Below are 23,281 nucleotides of genomic sequence, written 5' to 3'. Positions count from 1 at the left end.
CTCTCACCTCCGGATTGTTCGTTAGGGATCGAACTCTACATCTGGATTTCTGTAAAGCTTCTTTGTCCTTTGTTAAAAGTGCTGAAAGGATCAAATTGAATTGAATATGTCTCTCGTGTGAATTTGTGGAAAAGTCTGAACTGAAAGTGTTAAAGAGCTTCATTTCTCAATCCCCTTTAAATCAGAGTCTGTTACAGCTTTGTGGATGTGTCTCAGGCCCTCAGCCTCTGATTTTTCTTTCAGCCAGATGAAAAAAAAACAGAGTGAGCACCAGGCCCGCTGTCCAATTAGCCTTCAGCTCTGTGGAGTTTTGTGTCAAGAGCCTTTTTACTCTACAGAAGAGATGCAGTTTACTCTAAGGGAGGTGTTTGAGCTCGGCTGGGCATGATGGGATGGTTTCTTCTCTCTCTCTCTCTCTCTCTCTCGCTCTCTCTCTGAACCTGTTTGCTTTGTGGTGGGAAATTGTTGGCACATCATCGTTGTCTGCCGATGTGTGCTGCATTGTGATTCACTGTAAATGAAATTAATAAATGGAGATTAGTGCCAAGAGCCAGAATTCAGTGAAGATATTCGGTGTTAAAGCCTCCGAGAGCGCAGGTCAAGTCTGGGCTTTAGCAGCATAAGTGGAATCTTTATTAAAGATCAAGACATATCCTAAATGTAAATTAAGGCTGTGTCTCTTACACATTCCTCCACTATACACTATGCACATGACTATTCATCTAGCACCTTCTGCAACCTTCAGGCTCCTGAAGCTTATGGCCAGAAAAGTGTACAACATGTATCTGACGCTCTGTAGCTTGTGTTCCAGAGTCTGAAGTTGAGTCTAATTTGCTAAAATAAGCTAAAAGACAACACATCTACACTCACTTCCTTTCAACACAAACTCAGCTATAAATCCGCTTAACTTTTAGACTTTTAACATTTATTTTGAAGCTATTTCAGTAAAACGGTGACACGATTCCCTCGTCTTCGCTTTGGCCCTGGTCAAATCATAATATCCTCGTCTATTTACAAACACACATGTAGAATTGCAAGTCAGAAATAATTCATATTTAATGACAGCACTGCATCGTATCACTGACAATAACAAACTTTATTTTAACGCTCCCAAATCCAGGATCAAGTGAAAGGCTAGAAAGCTGAACTTCACATTTATGAGTGATTTCTCTGATTCTTTCTACTATCTGTGAGTAAGGAATCATTAAGTGAGGAATATATCACTCAGTGTGGTGTGGACTTACTCTTACCAGCCTTGAGTTGATTAGTTTTCTACACCAGCACGTTCCCCGGGTGTGTTATTCCTCTTATACCACAGCAATTTGCAAACTACTTTTTTTTGTATGTTAAGGAACAAGACATAGTTATATTTAATGTTATGGAACGCTGATGGAACACATTAGATCCTGTTCTCAGTTACACTCTAGCAGCTAGTCAGGATTCAGGGACGGACGCAAGCGCAGGAACATAAAAGCTTTATTTATAAAGCTCACAGATAAATCCTAATCGTGAGGCAAAATCAGGAACAGGAAACAGGAAATGGTCAGGAAAATGGCAACCAGCATAGACAAAGAAGAAAAAAACAGAGAGTCAAGAAAATACAAGGCTTAGTATCGACTAGCAACAGCGACGTTTACACGCACATCGAATTCTGTTTAAAGTCTATATTCGAGTTGCAGCCGTATTCCGAATACGATGTTTAAATGCGTACAGGCGTCGGAATATTCCTGTATACATGGTTTGGTTGTTGTAAGTTTGCCTGAGTTGCCGTTCCTACATCCCTAGCCTACAGCTAAGCATCTGTTAGCACCCACAATTCCTTGCGGGGTGAGCACGAGCGTGTATCTCCTTTCAGTGGATTTTCTGAATAAGGTGCAACATATTTTGATTAAAACAGGCATATTCCAGGCATGGGAATCGGAATTTGGGGAATCAGGATATTGTCGTAATCTGAATTGGCCAATGGGATTGCGATGTTTACACACGCTACTCAATACTAATTAGAATATCACAAATTCTGATTAATATCGGATTATTGATGTGCATGTAAAGTAACCCATGACACAGAGCATACACTTCACAGTGAACTGTCAGGTTGTGTGTGTGTGTGTGTGTGTGTATAGCAGTGTCCATGATTAAGTCCAGTGTGTGTGTTTGTGTTCCGGGAGTGACGTAAACTTACAGCTTTACCTCTGACTCTTACACAGCGCTGACACTGGAGACTCCTTCCATAAGTCTCTTTCTGTCTCCTTACAGAAAACTTCACCATATCAACAATTTTTTTTTCTCCTTTCTGCCGAAGTTCCCATGAATGAGCTGTTACTATAGAAACGATAACGTATTAGAAGAGTCAGGTTACGCATGTTGTGCTTAAGTTGCTCCATATTCAGATTATTTACTTCACCTGTGTGTGGTTCACGCCTCCAACGTTGCCAGATTTTTTCTATTAAAGTGTCTGAGGCAGGGTTTTTCCTCAGTGTCCAGATCGCCGCCTTTAAACACAAGCACTCGCCTCAAAACCAGAAGAAGAAATCAGGCACCAAAGCTTTCAGCATGAATCATTACACTGGCGAAAAACGATAAGTTTTTATTAAAACTATTTAATTTAAAACGATATGTTTGAGGAAATAGGCTTCCAGTGATCTAACACAGTTAAAAGTACAAAAGTATACAAATAATTAATGTATGTATTTGTGTTTGTTTGTTTGTTAGTTTTATAAACATTTGGCTATTTCTCTTTCATGTTATTGAAGTATGAAAGTATAAAAAGTGGGATATATAAAAAGTTGTTGAACTTAAAACTTAAATAGTTCAAAAGTTTGAACTTGTATCATCTGGTGTTTTGGATGAAGGTTGAAGAGGAACTCTGCAGAACTCACATCTCCAGTGGTTCACAGTCAGTAAAAATACAGAGAGGATGAATGGACTCCAGGTGTTTTTAGTGAATCCAGGTGTTTTAGCTGCTTTTCATAATTCTCCTGGTTTCTGCCGAGCTCGGTAAAGTGAATTATACAGCTGTGTGTGTGTGTGTGTGTGTGTGTGTGTGTTTAAGCTGAATGCCCTCAGAGAAACACACAGATGTGGTTCGTATCGCTGTCAGTGTTGATTAACAGCTGCACTGGTGTCTCTGTGAGGAGAATCGCTGATGGATCAGCTGCTCGGATTTACATTATTACAGAAAAGAAATGGATTTATTTCACAGCAAGATGTTTTAAATGGAATGTTCTGTGTGTGCATGATAAATAATCGTTCACTAGTGCATCCATCCATCTTCATTTTCCTCCTGAATCAGCTCATTCTCTTCAGGTGTTCGCTTTAGTAAGTGGTGAATGTTGAATATTAAAAGTGCTTAAGCTTTAAAGTTTACACGTATAACACGCTGCGGTTAGAAATCCAGAGCTATATTCCCTTATTAAAGCTGTGTTCCATTATTTTTTGCTCTTTTGAGATGCAGCTGATTATTATTATTATTTTTTTTTTTAAGATTAAGTGGATTATTTTAACTTTATAAAGCTGCAGTGGATTATTTTAACTTTATAAAGATTAAGTGGATTATTTTAGCTTTATAAAGATTAAGTGGATTATTTTAACTTTATAAAGCTGTAGTGGATTATTTTAACTTTATAAAGATTAAGTGGATTATTTTAGCTTTATAAAACTGTAGTGGATTATTTTAGCTTTATAAAGATTAAGTGGATTATTTTAGCTTTATAAAGATTAAGTGGATTATTTTAACTTTATAAAGATTAAGTGGATTATTTTAGCTTTATAAAACTGTAGTGGATTATTTTAGCTTTATAAAAATTAAGTGGATTATTTTAGCTTTATAAAAATTAAGTGGATTATTTTAACTTTATAAAGATTAAGTGGATTATTTTAGCTTTATAAAACTGTAGTGGATTATTTTAGCTTTATAAAGATTAAGTGGATTATTTTAGCTTTATAAAGATTAAGTGGATTATTTTAGCTTTATAAAGATTAAGTGGATTATTTTAACTTTATAAAGATTAAGTGGATTATTTTAGCTTTATAAAACTGTAGTGGATTATTTTAGCTTTATAAAAATTAAGTGGATTATTTTAGCTTTATAAAGATTAAGTGGATTATTTTAGCTTTATAAAAATTAAGTGGATTATTTTAGCTTTATAAAGATTAAGTGGATTATTTTAGCTTTATAAAGCTGTAGTGGATTATTTTAACTTTATAAAGATTAAGTGGATTATTTTGGCTTTATAAAGATTAAGTGGATTATTTTAACTTTATAAAGCTGTAGTGGATTATTTTAGCTTTATAAAGCTGTAGTGGATTATTTTAGTTTTATAAAGCTGTAGTGGATTATTTTAGTTTTATAAAGCTGTAGTGGATTATTTTAGTTTTATAAAGCTGTAGTGGATTATTTTAGTTTTGTAAAGCTGTAGTGGATTATTTTAGTTTTATAAAGCTGTAGTGGATTATTTTAGTTTTATAAAGCTGTAGTGGATTATTTTAGTTTTATAAAGCTGTAGTGGATTATTTTAGCTTTATAAAGCTGTAGTGGATTATTTTAGTTTTATAAAGATTAAGTGGATTATTTTAGCTTTATAAAACTGTAGTGGATTATTTTAGCTTTATAAAGATTAAGTGGATTATTTTAATTTTATAAAACTGTAGTGAGTTATTTTAGTTTTATGATCCTGTAGTAATATATATATTTAGATTTTTTGAATCTGTACTTGATTATTTTACAATTCTAAATCTTAGCTTGTTTACTTTTGCCTTTATATTTAATTTATTTTAACTAGATTATTTTAGCATTATTAAGACAGTTGATTATTTAACATTTTTTTAACAAATTTCGTGAATCACTATTATTCTATTAATTTAGCCTTATGAGGCTGTACTGGAAGTTTCAGCCTCTTGTTATAGTCAGTGATATTAGCCACGTGTACTTAAGAATCTGATTGCTTTAGCCTCAGAGGTGCAGTCAGTGTTACAGACGTGTATTTAAACCTAATTCCCCATGTTAGTTTTGTCACTGGATTTTCTTTCCCCTGAGCAGGCAGATTGAACAGGAAGGCGTAAATACGTGCAGATCTGACATTTAGCATCTTTAATACCACGCACTTGTGGCTTGAGTGACAGATGACCGTAATTAAGCCTTGATGGCTGAATGTACAAGTCAACTACCATCCAGTCAAACAAAAACGGCACTTTAATACCTGCTGAGCGCTGTGCACTTATTAGAACGATTCAGACTGGCCTCCCTAATGCCTTTACCTTTACCTTTTCATTTGCTTGATAAGCGGCCTGACCTTTGCAGACAGACAGCATGACGAGAAGCGATGTTCACCTTCATCGCTCTGTCAATGAGCCGAGAATGCTTCATGCTTCAGCACAAATGTTTTTGAGAAATGCTTGAACTTTTGCAGGCTGTCAATCAAAGAAGGGAGCAGAGTAATAAACAAGAGTTAAAAGCTTATCATACGTCGCTCCAGGTCACCAGCTGTAAGTGTTATTGTTCTCAGAACAACCTGGACTATTTGGATGATTGAGAAACACACGGAACATACCTGATTTACTACGTTTGGGGTAAAGGGAACATTGTGTACCATTAAGGTTTTTTTTGCCAAACTGTTCCTGTTGTGTTGTAACAAATGTTTGCAAACTTATATGCAAAGTAATGAACAATCTGTAACCAGTTACTCCTTTCTTTCTCCACAAGACTCTACAAGATCTCACGTCATGATGAAGGATACTAATTTTGTATTAGGTTATGGTGTGTGTGTGTGTGTGTGTATATGTGTGTGTTGAATAGTAATAGTTGTCTGTCTGTGTCTGTGCAGGTCAGTGGGGTCGGTGTAAAGGAGAAGAATGTGGCTCCAGCGGTGTTCAGTCTCGCAGTGTGTGGTGTGTTCACTCAGACGGCTGGCACACACACCACTCCAACTGCCAACACTCGGTCAGGCCTGACACTCAGAGGCCCTGCTTCAAAGTGTGTGAGTGGCATCAGGACCTGTTCGAATGGGACGTGTCTGAATGGAGTTCCTGCTCTCTCACTCTGAATTCTAATGAACTGAGGACACGGCCTCTGGCGTCCGAGTGCGTCACGGCCCAGCACGGCATTCAGAGACGCTCCGTTCGCTGCGTCCGCGTGTTAAACGGCACGTCCGTGTCCGACCGGATCTGCGAGTTCTTTTCTCCTCGGCCACCTCTGGAACAGGCGTGTCTGATCCCGTGCCCTCTGGACTGTGTGGTGTCTGATTTTTCATCGTGGTCACGCTGTAGCGGGATGTGCGGGGTCGGATTGAGGCACCGGACACGCCATGTTCTAGCAGCACCAGCATATGGTGGAGCCGGATGTCCGAATCTGAGCGAAACACAGCCGTGTGAACACACATTGCCATGTCCAATAGGCGAGGACAGGAATCTGTATAGCCTGAAGGTGGGAGCTTGGAGTGAGTGTAGACTTCCACAGCAGAAAGATGTATTGATGAATGGAAGGACAACCCTGGATTTTGGTGTTGAGGAGAGGAATATGGTGAAGAGACATGTTCAAAGTGGCCGATACCAACATACACGCCATGCACATCAACATTACCAATATCATGATCATCGAGATCAAAATCAACAACATCAACATGTTTATCGTGATCAAACCCACCAAATTCATCAACAAAACCAACGGCAACATTATCAAGACCAACACCAACTTCTTCAAGACCAAATCTACCTTCACCAACACCAGCGGCAGTTTCGAGACACAAACCACCAACAGCAATTTCATCAAGATCAAATTAAGCAACATCAACAACTTTATCAAGACCAAATCCAACAAATCCCTCAACAAAACCAACGGCAACATTTCCACACTTCAAACTACCAACACCAACTTCAAGACCAAAACTATCCACAAAATCAACTACACCAACTTCATCAGAATCAAAATCAGCAAGATCAACAACTTTATAAAGACCAAACCCAACAAATTAATCAACCAAACCAACACCAACTTCATCAAGACCAAAACCACCTTCATCAACACCAATTTCAAGACCAAAACCAACATCAGATTGATCAACTTCACCAACAACTTCATCAAAACCAAACCTACCAATACCATCACCGTTCACAAAACCACCTTCACCAGCACCATCCTCAACCCCAGCACCAACACAACGAGGCATCCAGGTGGTGGGATGTGGAGATCGGCTACCAGACGCGGCAGGTTCGCTGCATGGCCAGCGATGGAAAGAACTCCATGCTGAGGTAAGCGTTCTGCCAAAACGTGACTGTGATTTACATTAATCCATGTTCAGCCATTTTCACACTAAACAAAATGACTGTGGGATAAACCAGTGATCGTCTTTACAGCAGCTTAAATCCAGATTATTCAGTAGGAAAGGGTATAACTGCGGTTCCTGTCTGAAACGATGTGTAGCAGAGCAGGATTTAGGGAGCAGACCTGGCTAATCTCATTTACACCCCTGTACCATTCAAGGTGACTTGAGAGAGAGGACTGAGAACATCAGGAGGCAATTTTAAAAACAAAATTAGCTGTAAAGGTGTCAACATTGCTAACATCCTAGCAATCTGCTTGATCCATACTAACTAATATAGCTAACTAATGTAGCTAACTATGGTTATAAAAAAAACTGTTTACACTGTTTACAAATGACCAAAGCAATATTTCAGCAAAACTGAAATGTACGCAATGTTCCTCTCTTCTACTAAAATCTATAAAGCTGATTATATCTAAGGAAAAATAAAATCTGCCAAAAAGCTGACTATAACATTGACCCAAAGTTTGAAGGTGGAGTTTGATTTGTATATTATTTAATGAGTTGAGGTTTTTATGTGTAGGTATAGACCAAGCCCATTATTTTCTGAAACAGTTTGTGTACACATGGTGTTTCTGAGGTGATATAATTTGTGCTGAAAATATAATTGTGTAAATTGTGATGAAAATGGAGGCTATAAACATTACTTATTAGCTCTATTAGCCCGGTAGCGACTGCATTGGTGGTGAAGGGGACACTGCGTAGGTTGCATCTTCAGCTCTTCCGTTTTGAACGCGGTGCTGTTTATTTGCTGTGGTTGGTTTTGCTAAAATGAGCTTGAAAGTCAAGTTGTTGTCATGGCCTTTTTTTCAGCTTGGCTTTTTGTATGGATTTCGCTCAAATTAGGGATAATGATGGCTCCAGGTGAAGCAGACACAGAGTCTTACTTTATAAATGGTTCCTCTGAAAACTATTGACTCTTGTCCTGCCCTTTCATGTTGTGAGCTTTCCTCTCCATTTCCTGTTGTGAGCTATGAATTAGTCATATACTTATTACAGGCACACATACGGTCCATTACATTGTTAGCTAACAATACGGTGTCTTCAATGGGATGTGTGTGTGAGTGAATGTGTTTGATTTGGGAGTAAAAGCAGATTTGTCTCTGACACTGACACGTTTTGATCTTTTTGTATGAAAGAGAAGAGAGGAATAGCCTGAGCATGAGGGATCATCATGTGTTGATTCCAGTGTTGACTTCATAGCTTATTTAAAAGGCTGATGAGCATCACATGGGCATTGTTCTCATTGTTTTGGAGTGTAGATGTTGTTTTGGAGCAAGGATCAAACATCTGAGTCTTTTATTCAAGAATCTATTATTTAACAGTGAAGCAGCTCTGTGAGAAATCCTTGTGATCTAAAGAGAAAGCTGCCCAGACAGCCGGTTGGTTTCATTCTTTCTCACATGGAACAATGGAACAATGTTAATTATTGTGGTCTGTTAATGGCTAACATCTAATATCAGCTCCACTCTACTCTCTCGGTGGTTTATGCAGTAATATTAGTAAGTAATAACAACACATTTTCACAGAAGATAGTTATGTGTTCTCATTCATTTGATATTTTTGTGGTCAGAAATGAAGGCGTCTGCATGGACGAGGGTGAAGCACCATAAAGAGCGTGTGAAATTTGAAAGTCCTCCAGTACAAGGCCGCCTCTTAACATATGCAGTGCTATAACTGTATGTTCCTGACTTTCAATGAAGCCTTGAAAGCCTGGTCTCAGTCATTAAAACATGGCTTTGTGATCTACAAAGTGTGTGTAGTGCAGCAGAGAGATTATTCATGTCCCTCCACTTTACCATAAATAGACAAGTTCACTGAAATTCCAACTAAATCTGACTCTGTGAAAGTGAATCAGACATGTAGTGCACCATAGCACACTACACTTCAAATAATTAACTGGATCAATAAAATATCTAACATTTTAAATGAATTCGACAAAGCTTATCACACGTCTTGCGATGTATTGTTGGTGGATTGGGCTCGTTGCTGTCTTTAGAGCATCGCTGCTGCTGCGCTGTTCTTTGAGTGAGAGCCATGATTTTTTTTCCAGGCCAAATGTCAGCATTCTGTCAACAAACTGTCACTTCGATTTATTTAAAAAGACTTATACTGTGTCCTGGTGCATTGGCACACTGCCGTTTGGTATACTGAATAGATCAGCTGTTGCTTGCCATCATTGTTAAATAAAGAATATAAAGAATAATGATTTAGATATGTTTCTCAGCCGAATGGTTATGAAGCAGCGCCACAGTCAGTCAGGAAGTCTAATACAGAAGATGTTTTTACTGACTCTGGTAAGGAAAAACTGTGAATTGAAGTGTTTTATAGGAGGTGACAGGAGAAAGTCAGGTCGGTTGTGTGATTATATCCTGTCTGTTCTGACTGCAGCTGACATACAAGGTACAAAGCCAGAATTACTGAGGAAAGTGGCCTAAAGGTTGGCGTGTAACACTGACAGAAATACGAGAGACAGAACACACATTTGTTATACGTTCTGTCTGCCAGCTGCTAATTTTTTTTACCACTAACATTAAGTGAAATCTATAAGTGAAATCTAGGTTTTCAAAGTGAAAGACAGGAGCTGATCTGATTAAATATCTCCTGAACTCATCACTTGATAATGTATTCATTCTAACTCCTCCTTTTTTTTTTATAACTACTCCACACCAGGTTACTCACCCCTGTGATTTCCAGGAAGCAGTTGTTACAGTTATCTGATATCTGTGAAGTAAAAATGTCTGGCACCTAAGAGTCTAGTGCTTAAAAAATACAAGAATAAATCTTTTTTTTTACTCATCAGCCCCTGGATGGATGGAGACCTTGTAGTGAAGGGGCTTGTAGATTTTGGTGAACCTCAGGGAGCGATCAGGCAAAGAGTGATCCTAATGACCGTTATGAAATATACAATAAAGACAGAGTGTACCCTGCCTGGATTAGGCGAGAGTCTGGTGCCTGGACCACCCAAGTAACCCAGTCAGGTTCAGCCCAAAGTGGCACCACCTTCAGGATGAAGGGTGGGGGTCAGGTGCAATGCCAGTCAGGCAGGAGGCATGTGGTGGACAGTCTGAGACTGGACTAGACACTTGGAAATGAAAACTAGCTTTGGGATCTTGTGTGGACAAGAGCTTAGTGTGTGTGTGACAGAAAGGAATGGACTAGATATAATGAGCCTTATATCCACCAGTGGTAATGACTGTAGTGACAAACGTTTTGGCCAGGGGTGGTCTCTCGTCTACTCTCTGAGATAAGCCTCAGTTGAGTGTGGGGACACTCATTAGTCCCAGGCAGGGGGCCTCACTGTTGCAGTTTTTCCCAGTGGACTAGAAGGTTGCTTCCATGAGAGTTTGAGGGTTAAAAAAAGCATCAATTAATTATAACATCCGGATTCATTTAAATTTACTTTTACAACATTTATCAGATGCTCTTTTAGGGCAAAAACCCTGCTACATAGGGGTTCAGTGCTTGTTAAGTTGTTTAGTGAAGAGGTAGATCTGTATAACACAGCCAGGGGAAGTTCATTCCACCACCTGGTTGCCAGTACAGAGAAAAGTCTTCATGAATGCCTTTCTTGTGCCTGGTGGGTCAGGTCGAGCCATGCTTGTGGCTCAAAGCAAACACAGTACCAACCTTGGTTTGTTAAGTAGCTGCAGGTAGGTGAGGGCTGATCCATTTTTCACTTTGTAGGCAAGCAACAGTGATAAATGGGATATTGACAGATAGAGGAAACAAGTGAAGGGAACGCAGCGATGGGGTGGGGTGAGAGAACCTACGAAGATTGAACACCAGTCGTGCAGCTGCATTCTGGATCAGTTGCGGGGTCAGATGGTGCACAGGGGAAGACCTGCCAGGAGCGAGGGATTACACCTGAGTGGCCTATGTGGAAAGGAAGAGTAAGCTGTTCTAAAGAAGAAATCTGCATGCCTGAGTCAGGGAAGCAACATGAGCAGAGAATGATAGCTGTTTGTCCAGAAACACAACAAGGGTTTGTATGTTGTCAGATGGTGTGATTGACGAGTTTTCCAGGAAGATGGGGATGACATGGGGATGCATCTCCAGGTACGTACAGCAGCTCAGTCTTGAAGGGATTTATTTTCAGCTGATGAGCTTCCTTCTATGATGAGTCTGTCTGACATTCTGATATCCAAGCAGAAACATGAGTGTCTGAGGGAGGAAAGGAGAGGATGGAGGAGTTGAGTGTCATCAGCATAGCAGTGGTATGGAAACCCATGTGATGATATGATATGATATGATATGTATGAACTCATTGTGAGAGCAGGTTTACAGGGAAAATAGCGAAGGGCCAACCTCTGATGTTGTCTAGTTTCCTCCCACCTCTCAAAAACTTGCCGGTTTGGTGCGCTGCATTGTGCCCAGTGTTCCCGGGATAGGCTCTGGATCCACCATGATCCTGACCAGGATAAAGTGCTTACTGAAGATGAATGAACGAATGATACCTAGTCTGTAAGATAGACAGTCTGAGGTGTAGTAAAGATAGCATGATCACGGATAGGAGTAAATGTAGCAAGTATACACAGAAAATACAGCAGTATAGCAAGTCCTACTCATAATTCACACCTTAGGCATGGCCTGAAACCACTCATCTACACACCTGAGGCAACTAATTAGCAACAGACAAATAGAACAAGGCTAATATAATACTGAGCCAACAAAGCTAACTAAGGAGTACACGTAAATCCAAGACGCTTGCCTAATCAAGCAGAGAATAAATAAATCAGGACAGACGACGCCACACACACTCAGAAAATTAATTTTTCCCAATAAAGGCAGAAAAGTGTGCATTAAAGTGTCATGTTGTGTGTGTTTTGCTTTTAACCGTTTTGACAGGTTCTTTGACAGGTCGTATAATGCAGTAAATGTGGCGAGTTTAATCCACAGAAGAACATCGTTTACTCTGAATAATTAACATATTTCATTTATGAATCTTATAGTGCGAGCTTAATGACATGTTCTGATGTGAATAAGTATTTTACACCTGAGTTCATTGTTATAATATAATTACATTATAATTACCTAGAACAATTAAACTGACTCATATACACACACACACACACACACACACACACTAGACATTAAAGTCTTGATTTCACACTCTGATTGTGTGTTGTGTTATTGCTCATGTTTGTGCTTCATCACAGTACGATAAGCTGCAGTATTTGTGAAATATTTCCCGCATTACACGAGTTTTTAACTGTGTAGAATTGCTGATGTTATCATCTCTCTTTCTCTCTCTCTCTCGGTCTCTGTCTATCTATCTATCTATCTATCTATCTATCTATCTATCTATCTATCTATCTATCTATCTGTCTGTCTGTCTGTCTTAGTGTTTGCCTATCTCTCTATCTATCTCTCTATCTATCTATCTATCTATCTATCTATCTATCTATCTATCTGTCTGTCTGTCTGTCTGTCTTACTGTTTGCCTATCTATCTATCTATCTATCTATCTATCTATCTGTGTCTGTTGTCTGTCTATCTATCTATCTATCTATGTTTTCCTGTATTGTTTAATACTCTGTTTGTCTGCTGAGCTATATTTCTGTCTATCTGTCTGCCTGTCTTGCTGTATCTGTCTCTCTGTATGTCTCCTCCACCCTCTTCACACACGTGTTGCATGTCACGTCTCACGTCTCTGCTCTACAGCTCCGTCAGAGATGTACGTCCTCACCTTGTGTTAACAAATCCTCTGTTCTGAACTGACATTAAAGGCTTCATTTCTATTTAAAATGAAATAAAAAAGCTCAATTACTTAAAACTTATTACAAAGACGATGTCTTATCAAGGGAAATATATCGATTATAGAATTCCTCAACTGACTTTTTTGCTTCAGATAATTTCAATCATTTATTTTTTTTTTTAGAAAGACGTAACTCTGCTCAGAGGTCTTCTGTGAGACAGGAGTGGTGTGTAATCGAGTTAAAACACATCGACACAATCCACCACACACACACACACACACACACACACACACACACACACACACTCCTCTAATGTTTCCAAAGCTAATAGATGGAAGTGTTTTCTTATTAACTGCACATCACGCTCTTCTCATCTCACTATCCACTTCATCGTAATTCACGTACTCTTATTAAACCCAAATGTGTTTCCTCAAACCAGCACAAGCTCAATTTCTAAATAGTGTTGCGTAACTCACAGAGTAACTGTTAGAGACCAATTACATGCAAGTTCATTGCGTGATTTGTTTTTTAAAAGTCCAGCAGTGCTGGTGATGTAAAGAAGAAGATCAAACTGTAGGTTTATAAATGAAACTGCAGTGAGGATAAATAATTACGACAGCAGCTGAAGTGGTGAAAAGACATTTAACGCTCTGAACGCTACCTACTGATCAGTATTCCACTCTTATAAAACATACATCTTTAATTCTTCACGGCTCTTAGAGCGTCAGGTTGAACCTGTGTAGAAGATAAGAACTGTCCGAAGAGTTTAGGAAAATCTAAGACATAAATGTTCTCCAATTCCCTTGAGAGTATTACTGCAACTCTAAATTACAGATGAAATAAACTAGTTTTGTGCCGGACTCCAGCGAACTCCTTGACTTATATAAAACTTGATTTTGTTTTTTGAGATAAAAATATTTTTTAATTATTTTATTACCTTTTGAAATCATGCAAAAGTTCTAAATTGTATTTTTATGTCAAGGATGTTACTATATTTTGTTAAAAATAAACATTTTTTTAAAACAGCATTACCCTTTCCCTTCAATTAAATTACATTTCTGCTACTTTCTTAAGCTAAAAAGTGTTATCTCTTGCTAAAAATGTTTACACCTATAATAACAGTGATAATAATAATAATAATAATAATAATAATAATCCTCTATTTTAGTAAAGAAAATAATGATGGCAGGTGTGCTGTAATAAAAACGAGTGGTGTCTGTCTGCACTGTGAAGAGGGAAAATCCAGATATTCACAAAGTTCGTGATGAACGACGATGAACGATGAACGGTTGTTTCTTCAAGAAAAATTGATTTGGGGTTTAAAATACAATTCAGCTGCTTTATTTTAGTGGTTTAATGAAGGCGGGTTCGATTTTTTTTCACATAATGGTAAGACTACACAAGGGTTAAATAATTTAGACCTGAATGTTAACAAAAACTTTAATATTTCAGATTTTTTACACCTGGTATTCCTGCACATTGAAAAAACATTTACTTTTAAACACAAGTGAAATTTAATGCAATGTTAAGTAATTAAAAAAATCTGATATATATATTTTTTAAATGTTGAATCATTTTAATGGTTCCACGTCATTACTGATGTAGATTTGTTCTTTAAAAGCCTGACACTTTTTATAGGCATCACTTTCTGTTTTAAAATGTTCTGAGAGCAAAAAGAAGTCATGTGGAAAAGATTTAACTGGCTTTTAAATTCGCACCAGCTTTTCAAACGCTTAAAGCAATCATCTGAAGAGAGATGCTTTGGAATTCGATTTGGAATTTAAAATTAATTTCTCTGGTCATCTTATTTCCTAAAAGTAAACAAAAATTAAACCAATGTTCGATCATGCAGTTTGATTAAAATGGCTAAAACAGCTAGACGGAATAAATCTCATTTTCTATTCACACATTCCACAATATCATGATTTTAGGATTTGTGTGTGTGTGTGTGCATGTGTGTTTTGTTCTGACTCCGCCCCCGTCCTGTCATTGGTGCGTTTCCTGATTGTGTTCTGTGTTTAGTCCTTGATTAGTTTGTCATCACGTAGCCTGGTGTGTTCAGATAATCTGCCTTCATGTCCTTCTCGGGACGCTCACGTGCACGAGTGAACGTGTGTTCAAGTGGTTTTGGTCAGATAAAATGGACACTGTGTGAAAATGTCTTATTTTTATTATTATTTTGTTTTAATCGTCAGCGACAAGAAGTTTATTTTGCCTTTCTGAAAGAAAATGAAAATTAGCAGTTAAATTGTACCACCTGCTTTAGGCGTCACGTTCGTATTAGTAACATCATGATGTTTTATTTATTTTGATTTTTTGCGACAAGCCCCTCGTCATAATTACGATGCGCTCGCCTCATTTCTCATATCAACTCTGTATTCAACTTATCTCAGGAAGCAGGAGCTCAGAATGATGTCATTTTTACCTCCATGTGTTCGAGGTGCAAAAAAAAAAAAAAAAACATGGACGCCTCCATGTTCGTCTTTTGTTAACAACAAGCTCGCCAGCTAACTGCGCTGAGTGCTGCGTATTTCCCTCAGAACAGTGAGCTGTAGAGTCAGTGTTACAGATTTAACAGGTGAATGGGTCTGTATGTTGATTAATCTAAAGCTAATACATGTTTATACAGTGTAACTCATTTAAAGGGAAGAAGTGCTGCTGTGTTCACTGCTGATGCTGAGAGCCGCCATGTTGATTTGATGTCACTTGCTGAACTCGGAGGAACTTGGAGTTGGGGAGACCATCCTGAGGTCCTGAGTAGGAATTTCGAGTTAAAGGAAGTTGGGAATTGCAGATTACAAGCTCTAGCTGAACGCAGTGTACGTTCTAAGCCGTGTTTCTGTGTCTTCTGGTTGGACTTCCTGTTTAAATGCTCTGCCTGCCTGTGTTCTCACCCGATGGTGACAATTATTGGATTCAAGGAAATAAGCAACATGCTGAGGTTAGCGCCCTGTCTCCACGTTACAGATGCAAACATCTGGATTAGCAGCAAATGCAAACCTGCTAGAAATGAGTTTGTGCTGTTCCTTTAGAGACATCCAGGTGTGAGAGTTTTATCATAGAGGAGATGTTTTATTTTTTCTTTATAGATGCCTCTTTGAGAAACGAACACCATGAGCACAGCTAAACTGTTTTTTTTTTTTTTTTTTCAGAAAAGATTTTTAACAGACTGCGTTTTCAGAAGTGTTTGGGAAATGAGCTGTCATAAACAGCCCTTACGATTCCTTTTCACTCTGGTGTTTCTTCAGCAAAAACCTTCCGGTTCTCTCTTTGTGTTTCCTCTACAATCATGTCTCTGCATCTCATTGCCGTCCGTCAGTCACTCATTCACTCTCTCTTCTGATCTCTATTCATCCAAATGTCAAACAGCAGAGACATCCTGTCATCCTGTTGTTTTCTTCCCCTGAGTCCTGTCACACTCAGATTTAGTTTCTCCATGCTCTGCACGTAGAGCTGATTCTCACCGCGGGTGAACTTTAGTTATCAGTGTTTTCATATCAAACAGTAACATGTTGCATTGTACCGTAACCCGAGTCTCTCTGTGTGTCTAACAATCTCACTGCTGAGTAAAATCCAGGATGTCACCTCCGTAATAAATGTAGAGGTTAGAATAATTCTACAGTAGAATGAAATAAAGCAATCGATAAAAACACGGCGTCGTATTCAGAGTTGACGATGTCAATATTTGCATGAGGAAAGTTCCTCGTATTCAGAGTCGGGTTACGCACCTGCTTAAGCGGATTTTCTGAGCTGCTGTGTGTAGTTCACTCCCCTGAGGTTGTCTTCAGCAGTGTCCGAGAGTCTGAGACTGGGTTTTATAATAGCGTCAGAACCGCCGGCTTTAAACACAAACATTCACCTTTAAACCCGAAAAAAAATCAGGGATAGAAAATACCGACTGAAGAAGGAAAAAGTGCTTTTTATTTGGTGTCAAATGTAATCCACTGTAACATAAAAGCAAGAGACAACAAACAAACAAACAAACAAACAAATTAATTAATTAATTAAAACTAGAAAACTACTACCTCTGAAAATAACTGAAATAATGTGAAATAGCATTTTTGTGGTACATTTGCAAGTCTTTTAGTTTGTGAAACAGAGCGAGATTCATTTTAATGCTTTTTATGCAAAGTGCACTTCCTTTCATAAACATCAAACAGAAAATAACTCAATAAAAAAATTTAAATAAAGAGAAACAAAAACACCACAGAAACTGAAAAAAGGAAATATAATATAATTATAATAATTACAATAAAGATTAGAGTTTAAAGAAACTTTTTTTTATTGGTGTGTGTGATCTTTGTGTGACATTTTTTCTTTTTTTCTTTTTAAGTATGATGAAAGTAAAACAGCTCTCTCAGCTTGTTTTTTTTTTAAATCCAACCCATTGTCAGGTTAGCGCCGATAGCGGTGAGGGACTCCAGCACCCATCAGCCACTGCACACCAAGTCACATGATCACCAACACCTGAACCACGTTTATGCACAATGAGCACGACTATTTAAGTCACGTTTGTACAGCACTCTTCGTCTATCGCTGTATAGTGTCGTATCCATGCCATGTTCATGTATGTGTCATGCTTTTGTAGTTTGTGTTTGTTACGTCGTTCTAGTCTTTGTGTTTCACTTTTAATAAAATACTCTGCACTTGCATCCGTCTCCAACCAATTTCTGACCCTCATTATAATTGTCTTCAGCTTTGATGATGTGATATCGTCAGGACATGTGCACTGAAATCGAAGGTGAAATGGTTATAGAAATAAATAAAGAGTAATACTAATATACAGTGTATGAAGGAGAAGATGGTATTAATCACTTGGTTTAATTTAAAAATATGGCTTCCACACTCATTATTCAGCAGCGTATAGAATAGCACTTGATCCAGCACAGACTGTTATTTAGCATTTCATTTGTTTATGTCACACTTCGACAGTCACTCGCACTCAACAACGTAACGAAGCCACGAGGCACTAAATGGAGGTCATGGAATCGTAATGTGTAACTGTAATAAAATAATACGAATCATCACCTGATATTGCGTCGTGTTTTTGAGTGTATTTACAGCCAAAATATCCATTTCAGCATGACATATTGTGGTTACAACATTACTGTCTGTTAGTGAAATGAATTTGTGACATTTAATAGAAAGTATACTGATATGATATGATGATGAATGCACTTTTCTTCACATTCAACACTCTTATAGCGTATTATAACAATATAATGTGGTGTAATAGTCACCGCTTCTCATGCTAGCTCTACGTTTATCAGTGTTTGTTCCCTCTGATTGTTGTCCTCATGTTTTCAGTCTGTGTTTGCGAGACGACGCTCCTGCAACCTTCCGCTCCTGCGTCATGCTCAGAGACTGCCAGACGTCCGATTGGTCCTCCTGGAGCTCGTGCTCGAAGACCTGCCAATCATCTGATTTGTCCCCTGGTTACCGTGTGAGGAGTCGAACCGTGACCCAGCCCAGCGTCGGGCGAGGGAGAGAATGCCCCGCCCTCCAGGAGAAGGAGGCCTGCAATATCATTGGGGATTTGCTTCCCAAGTGCCCCAGGTAAACAATAATCAGCTAAAACACACGCCTCTTCACACTTCTGATCTTTATTATTCACACTTTCACACACTCTCAAGGCCACTTTTTTATTTTTATATTATTTTAGCTGTTTTTTTTTTTCTTTTATCCTCCAAATGATTACATTTAACACTGTACAGTTAGTGTGTTACTCGCTGTCATGCTTTATTAATGTTAACAGGATTGTTAGAGTTAGCAACAATTTAAAAATGTTTTTAAATGAACAGTACATTCATTTATTTATTTTAAAAAGAATCATTTGTAATGAAAAAATAAATATATATAATAAAATATTAATCAAAAAAAAAATAACATGCTGGGAACAAATCTACATAATTAAAAGCTAGAAAACTAATTGTTCTGAAAATAATTTAACTTGCTGTTAAGGTTTGAATTAATTCTTATTTTATTTTTATTTTATTTATTATATATTTGTGCTAAATTTGCAAGACGGTTAGTTTATTGTGGAAAAGTGAGGCCCACTTTGAGGCTTTTACTGAAGGGAAAGTGTGAATTCACACATCTGTAAAACTCAGACACAGAAAAAACTCACTGTACAACTTAAACACATTCAAATAAAGACTGTGTGTGTGTGTGTGTGTTTGTGTGTGTGTATATATATATATATATATATATATATGTATAATATATGTTTTTACGTTATGTTTGACTATACTTTTGTGTGAAATCTTTGCACAACACTTTTTTTTCTTTTTAAATATAATGAAATAAAAACGTGTCTGCGCTGAACTGGGTCATGTGTTGGATCACACTGTGTGTTATAATTCTCTTCAGTGGTGATGTTGTGATGTCCTCGGGATATTTACACTGAAATAAATGAAGGTGAAAATGCTGAAACGGTGTGAAATACACAGTCAATAACAATGTTTTTTTTTTCCCCTGAATGTTAAATGCAGCTGATTATTGCTTCAAATGGACCTGAGTAATGAGATTACACTTTTCACAGACTGCGTCAGACTTTTGTTGTTGTGGAATGTGTTTTTATTGCTTTCTGCTTCACGCTCTTTCACACACTCGAGTCCACGCTTTCAGATTAGTGAGAAATTTTCAAAGCGGTGTTCAAAACATCGAGTCGGAGCCACGAGCAGATAGACATGTTTATGGAGTCTCTTTATTAGTACTGGTTATTAAATACCCAGAATGCCGAGTGGTACTCACTCCTGGAGCGCTTCCTGTTACTCTGTCATGAGAAATAAAACACTGTTTTACGAGTTTCAGACTTTTAAAATAATTTAGCTTTACTTTTAGCACAAAACAAAATGATTATATGATGTTACTGATTCTCTTAGATTATGTAGCCATTAAATAGCGACTGATCTCAAATACGTGATTGGGTTTGAGGAGAATAAACACAGCGCTGCTGAATTCTGCATCCTGATTGGTCAGAAGGTCTTGATTAATTCTCTATAACAGCAGCTCTGACAGTAGTGCAGGTTTATATTAATGCACTCGTTTTAATACATTAGCGTTTCTATGGTAACAGCTCATTCACAGGGACTCGTACAGTGGACACTCCGCATAAACAGCTGAAAAAAAAAGGTTGATACGATTTTCTGTAAGGAGATGTTTATTTAACATTCATGGAAGGAGTCTCCAGTGTCAGAGGTAAAGCTGTAACTTTAAGTTTTTATCTTCAGGATAGATGAGTTTTTTTTGTCCATCCTGTCTGTGATTATTTTCCTATAACAGCACCACACACGCAGTGTTTATTCCTTACACAGCAGCACCAAGATGGATAAGTAGAGAGGCAGACCGAGATACAGGAATGAGGTGTGTGATGTTTCAGCAGGTGTGTGTGTGTGTGTGTGTGTGTGTGTGCGCTCCAGGTACGAGTGGAGGAGTACAGACTGGAGCGAGTGTCGCATCACTCCTCTCCTCAGCCATCAGGAGAAGAAAGCGGTGAACATCAGCGCTCTGTGTGGAGGAGGAGTACAGAGCAGAGAGACGTACTGCGTTCAGGTTCAGGACGAGACGCCACCACGACAGAGGAGAGACGGTACACACACACACACACACACACACACACACTCACACGCCTCCATGAGATTTAATTCTGCACATGGAAGTCCTGCACACTTCCTCTAAGCTCCTTCTCCCGCCACAGATCAATAATATTTCTGCTTTTTTGCCATAAATCTCTGAACACAACCTGAAAGCAGCCGCCTGAGGAGGAATGTCGAACTGCACACCTCTTAGATTTTATCATCGTTTAATCTGTTTTAATCTCGTGTGCAGTGCAGGAAATCAAATCACACTCGTTTTATTAGCTCTGACTTATAAGCACACAGGCTGCCGTCAGCGCTTTGGGTTAATACAGTGACTCATATCTTCATACAGAAGAGATCTGAGACCCGGATTTAGTGATAACCCAGATAAAAAAAGACCTTTGATTTATAAAATCCAAACCAATGTTAAAAATGTAACAGACTCTGGATATAAAAACCGATTTTTTAAAACCTGGATCAATTTTCGGTCTCCAAGCATGCAGCGTTTAGTGAGTTTGAACAGAACCCTGGTGTGTTCTCCGCCTCGGTGCGGTTCTTTATTCAGGAGAGAGCACACTGGGGTCTGAGAGCGCCTGAGCGAGGTGAGAGCGAAGGTGAATCAATTCTGATTCGACTCACTGCAGGAAGTGAATCAAACGTCTTCAGTTTTGAGTACTCTTTTAACGAGTGAGAGTTTTACAAGCACGTCTTCAGCTCTACACACCTCTGACACCTTTTCTTTTTTTGATTTGTTTAATTACACCTGGTTTTGAAAACAAACCACATGAATAAATTTTGCTTTGATTCAGACTCGAAAACAGACTAATCAGTGTTAAAGCACCCTTCCATTACGCCCCAGAGTCAGAGTACTGACTAATGACACTGAATCTTGGAACCTTGGAGAATTTCTTGTAACTGAACATGACTTCAGATTACGAAAAAAAAAAAAAAATGGCGGGGAGCAGATCAGCTTGGATATCATTCGTTTTCGGTGTTTCATGCGTGACAGTAGTGCAGCTGCAAATCACAAGTTTACATTAATGGGCTTGTTCTAATACGTTATCGTTTCTATAGTAACAGCTCACGTGGAACGTCCCTCATGTGAATCAGCTGTTACTATAGAAACGTATTAGAACGAGAGCATTAATGTAAACCTGTGATTTGCAGCTGCACTGCTGTTTGATAAGCGGTGAAGTAAAACTAGACGCTCTGACCCGTGTTGATGTGAACAGGAGAACCTGAGACGTTCTGCTGAGAGCAGGTTCTTCACTTCAGCTCTGTAAGTTCTACAGAAGATCTCATGTTTGACAACATGCGTTAAGCTTTCACGCTCCAGAGAACATTCTGAACAAATCTCACTGATTTAAATACAGCTCATATCACACCTTTAACACACACACACACACACACACACAGTCTAATAGGTTTTTCACATATTCTCTCTCTCTCTCTCTCTCTCTCTCTCTCTCTGCAGTCTCTCGGCCGGTCAGTGTAAGTCTGTGTGAGGATACAGTCATCCCCTTGTCTGTCCGTTCCTGCTCTCTGTCCTGCACTCGGCCATGTCTTCTCTCCTCCTGGTCCTCATGGGGTTCCTGCCTGCCTGATGACTGCAGCCAGGGGAGAAGAGGTATCTGTCTGTATTTATCCATTCCAACTATTCACCAATCCTCCATCTGTCCATCCAGCCATAAAACCATCCATCCACCATCCACCCATATATACATTCAGCCTTCCATCCTTCCATCCATCCTTCCATACATTCAGCCATCCATCCATCCATCCATCCAGCCACTCATCCATCCATCTACCATCCATCCATCCATCCATCCAACCACCCATCCATCCCTCTACCATCCTTCCATCCATTCAACCAACCATCCATCCATCCAACCACCCACCCATCCATCTACCATCCATCCATCCACCCATCCATCCCTCTACAATACATGCATTCAACCATCCATACATCATCTGTATGTCTGTCTGTAGATCCACCAATCTTCAAGCCATCCATCCATCCATCAAATCATCTATCCATTCATCCATAAACCTGATCATGCTGCAACCATTTATCATCCATCCATACACCTGCCTGTCTAACCATCCACCACCCATCCATCCATCCATCCATCCATCTATGGATGCTACCCAGCTGTAGCTGCATAGCATCCATCCATCCACTATCTCTCCTTCCATCCATTCACCATCCATCCATCTTTCTATCAACCATTCACCAATCCTCCATGCTGTAGCCATGGAAACCACGTAACCAATCAGCCATTCTAACACAATGCAGAAGGGAGTGTGTGGTTATTGAGTGAAAATGTAATTCTAATCACAGCATAAATATGTCAGAGTAACTCACTTACAGTAAACTCAAAAACTGGTGCTATTGCTGTAGTTGCTGTTTTTTTCCTCGTCACCGTAGTCAGTGATGCAAATTTTATTTAACGCTGTGTGACTACGCTCCCAAAACTCATAAGCTGGACAAAATCATTTGTACAAACACAAATTATTTATCTGTGAATTCACACAGAAAATTGCAAGAAAGTGAGAAAACACGTCACATAACATCCTACATCACGTAGCAGAGTTGGTGTTGGATGTGAGCGAGTGAGAGTTATTAGCGAGTCCACAGAGTAAGTAAAAGCCCCAGTGTGCTGCCCACCGCTACGACTATTCCGGC

At 38.8% G+C, this 23,281-nt stretch overlaps 1 protein-coding gene across 3 annotated transcripts in view; it reads left to right on the top strand.

Annotated features, from left to right (window-relative positions):
• The window catches only part of thsd7ba (thrombospondin, type I, domain containing 7Ba), a 282,645-nt gene that overhangs the window by 120,552 nt on the left and 138,812 nt on the right, over positions 1-23,281 (top strand). For all 3 annotated transcript variants that reach the window (XM_053234261.1, XM_053234259.1, XM_053234260.1), the window contains exons 4-7: positions 5,823-7,245; positions 18,323-18,571; positions 20,437-20,606; positions 22,070-22,222. In XM_053234261.1, the coding sequence (XP_053090236.1) occupies positions 5,823-7,245; positions 18,323-18,571; positions 20,437-20,606; positions 22,070-22,222 (1,995 nt within the window). The remainder of the gene's footprint in view (positions 1-5,822; positions 7,246-18,322; positions 18,572-20,436; positions 20,607-22,069; positions 22,223-23,281) is intronic.

This window comes from Pangasianodon hypophthalmus, chromosome 5 (assembly GCF_027358585.1).
Source record: "Pangasianodon hypophthalmus isolate fPanHyp1 chromosome 5, fPanHyp1.pri, whole genome shotgun sequence".
NCBI lineage: Eukaryota > Metazoa > Chordata > Actinopteri > Siluriformes > Pangasiidae > Pangasianodon > Pangasianodon hypophthalmus.
The sequence above is the reverse complement of the archived record's forward strand: the minus strand, read 5'-3'. Positions and strand labels throughout refer to the sequence as shown.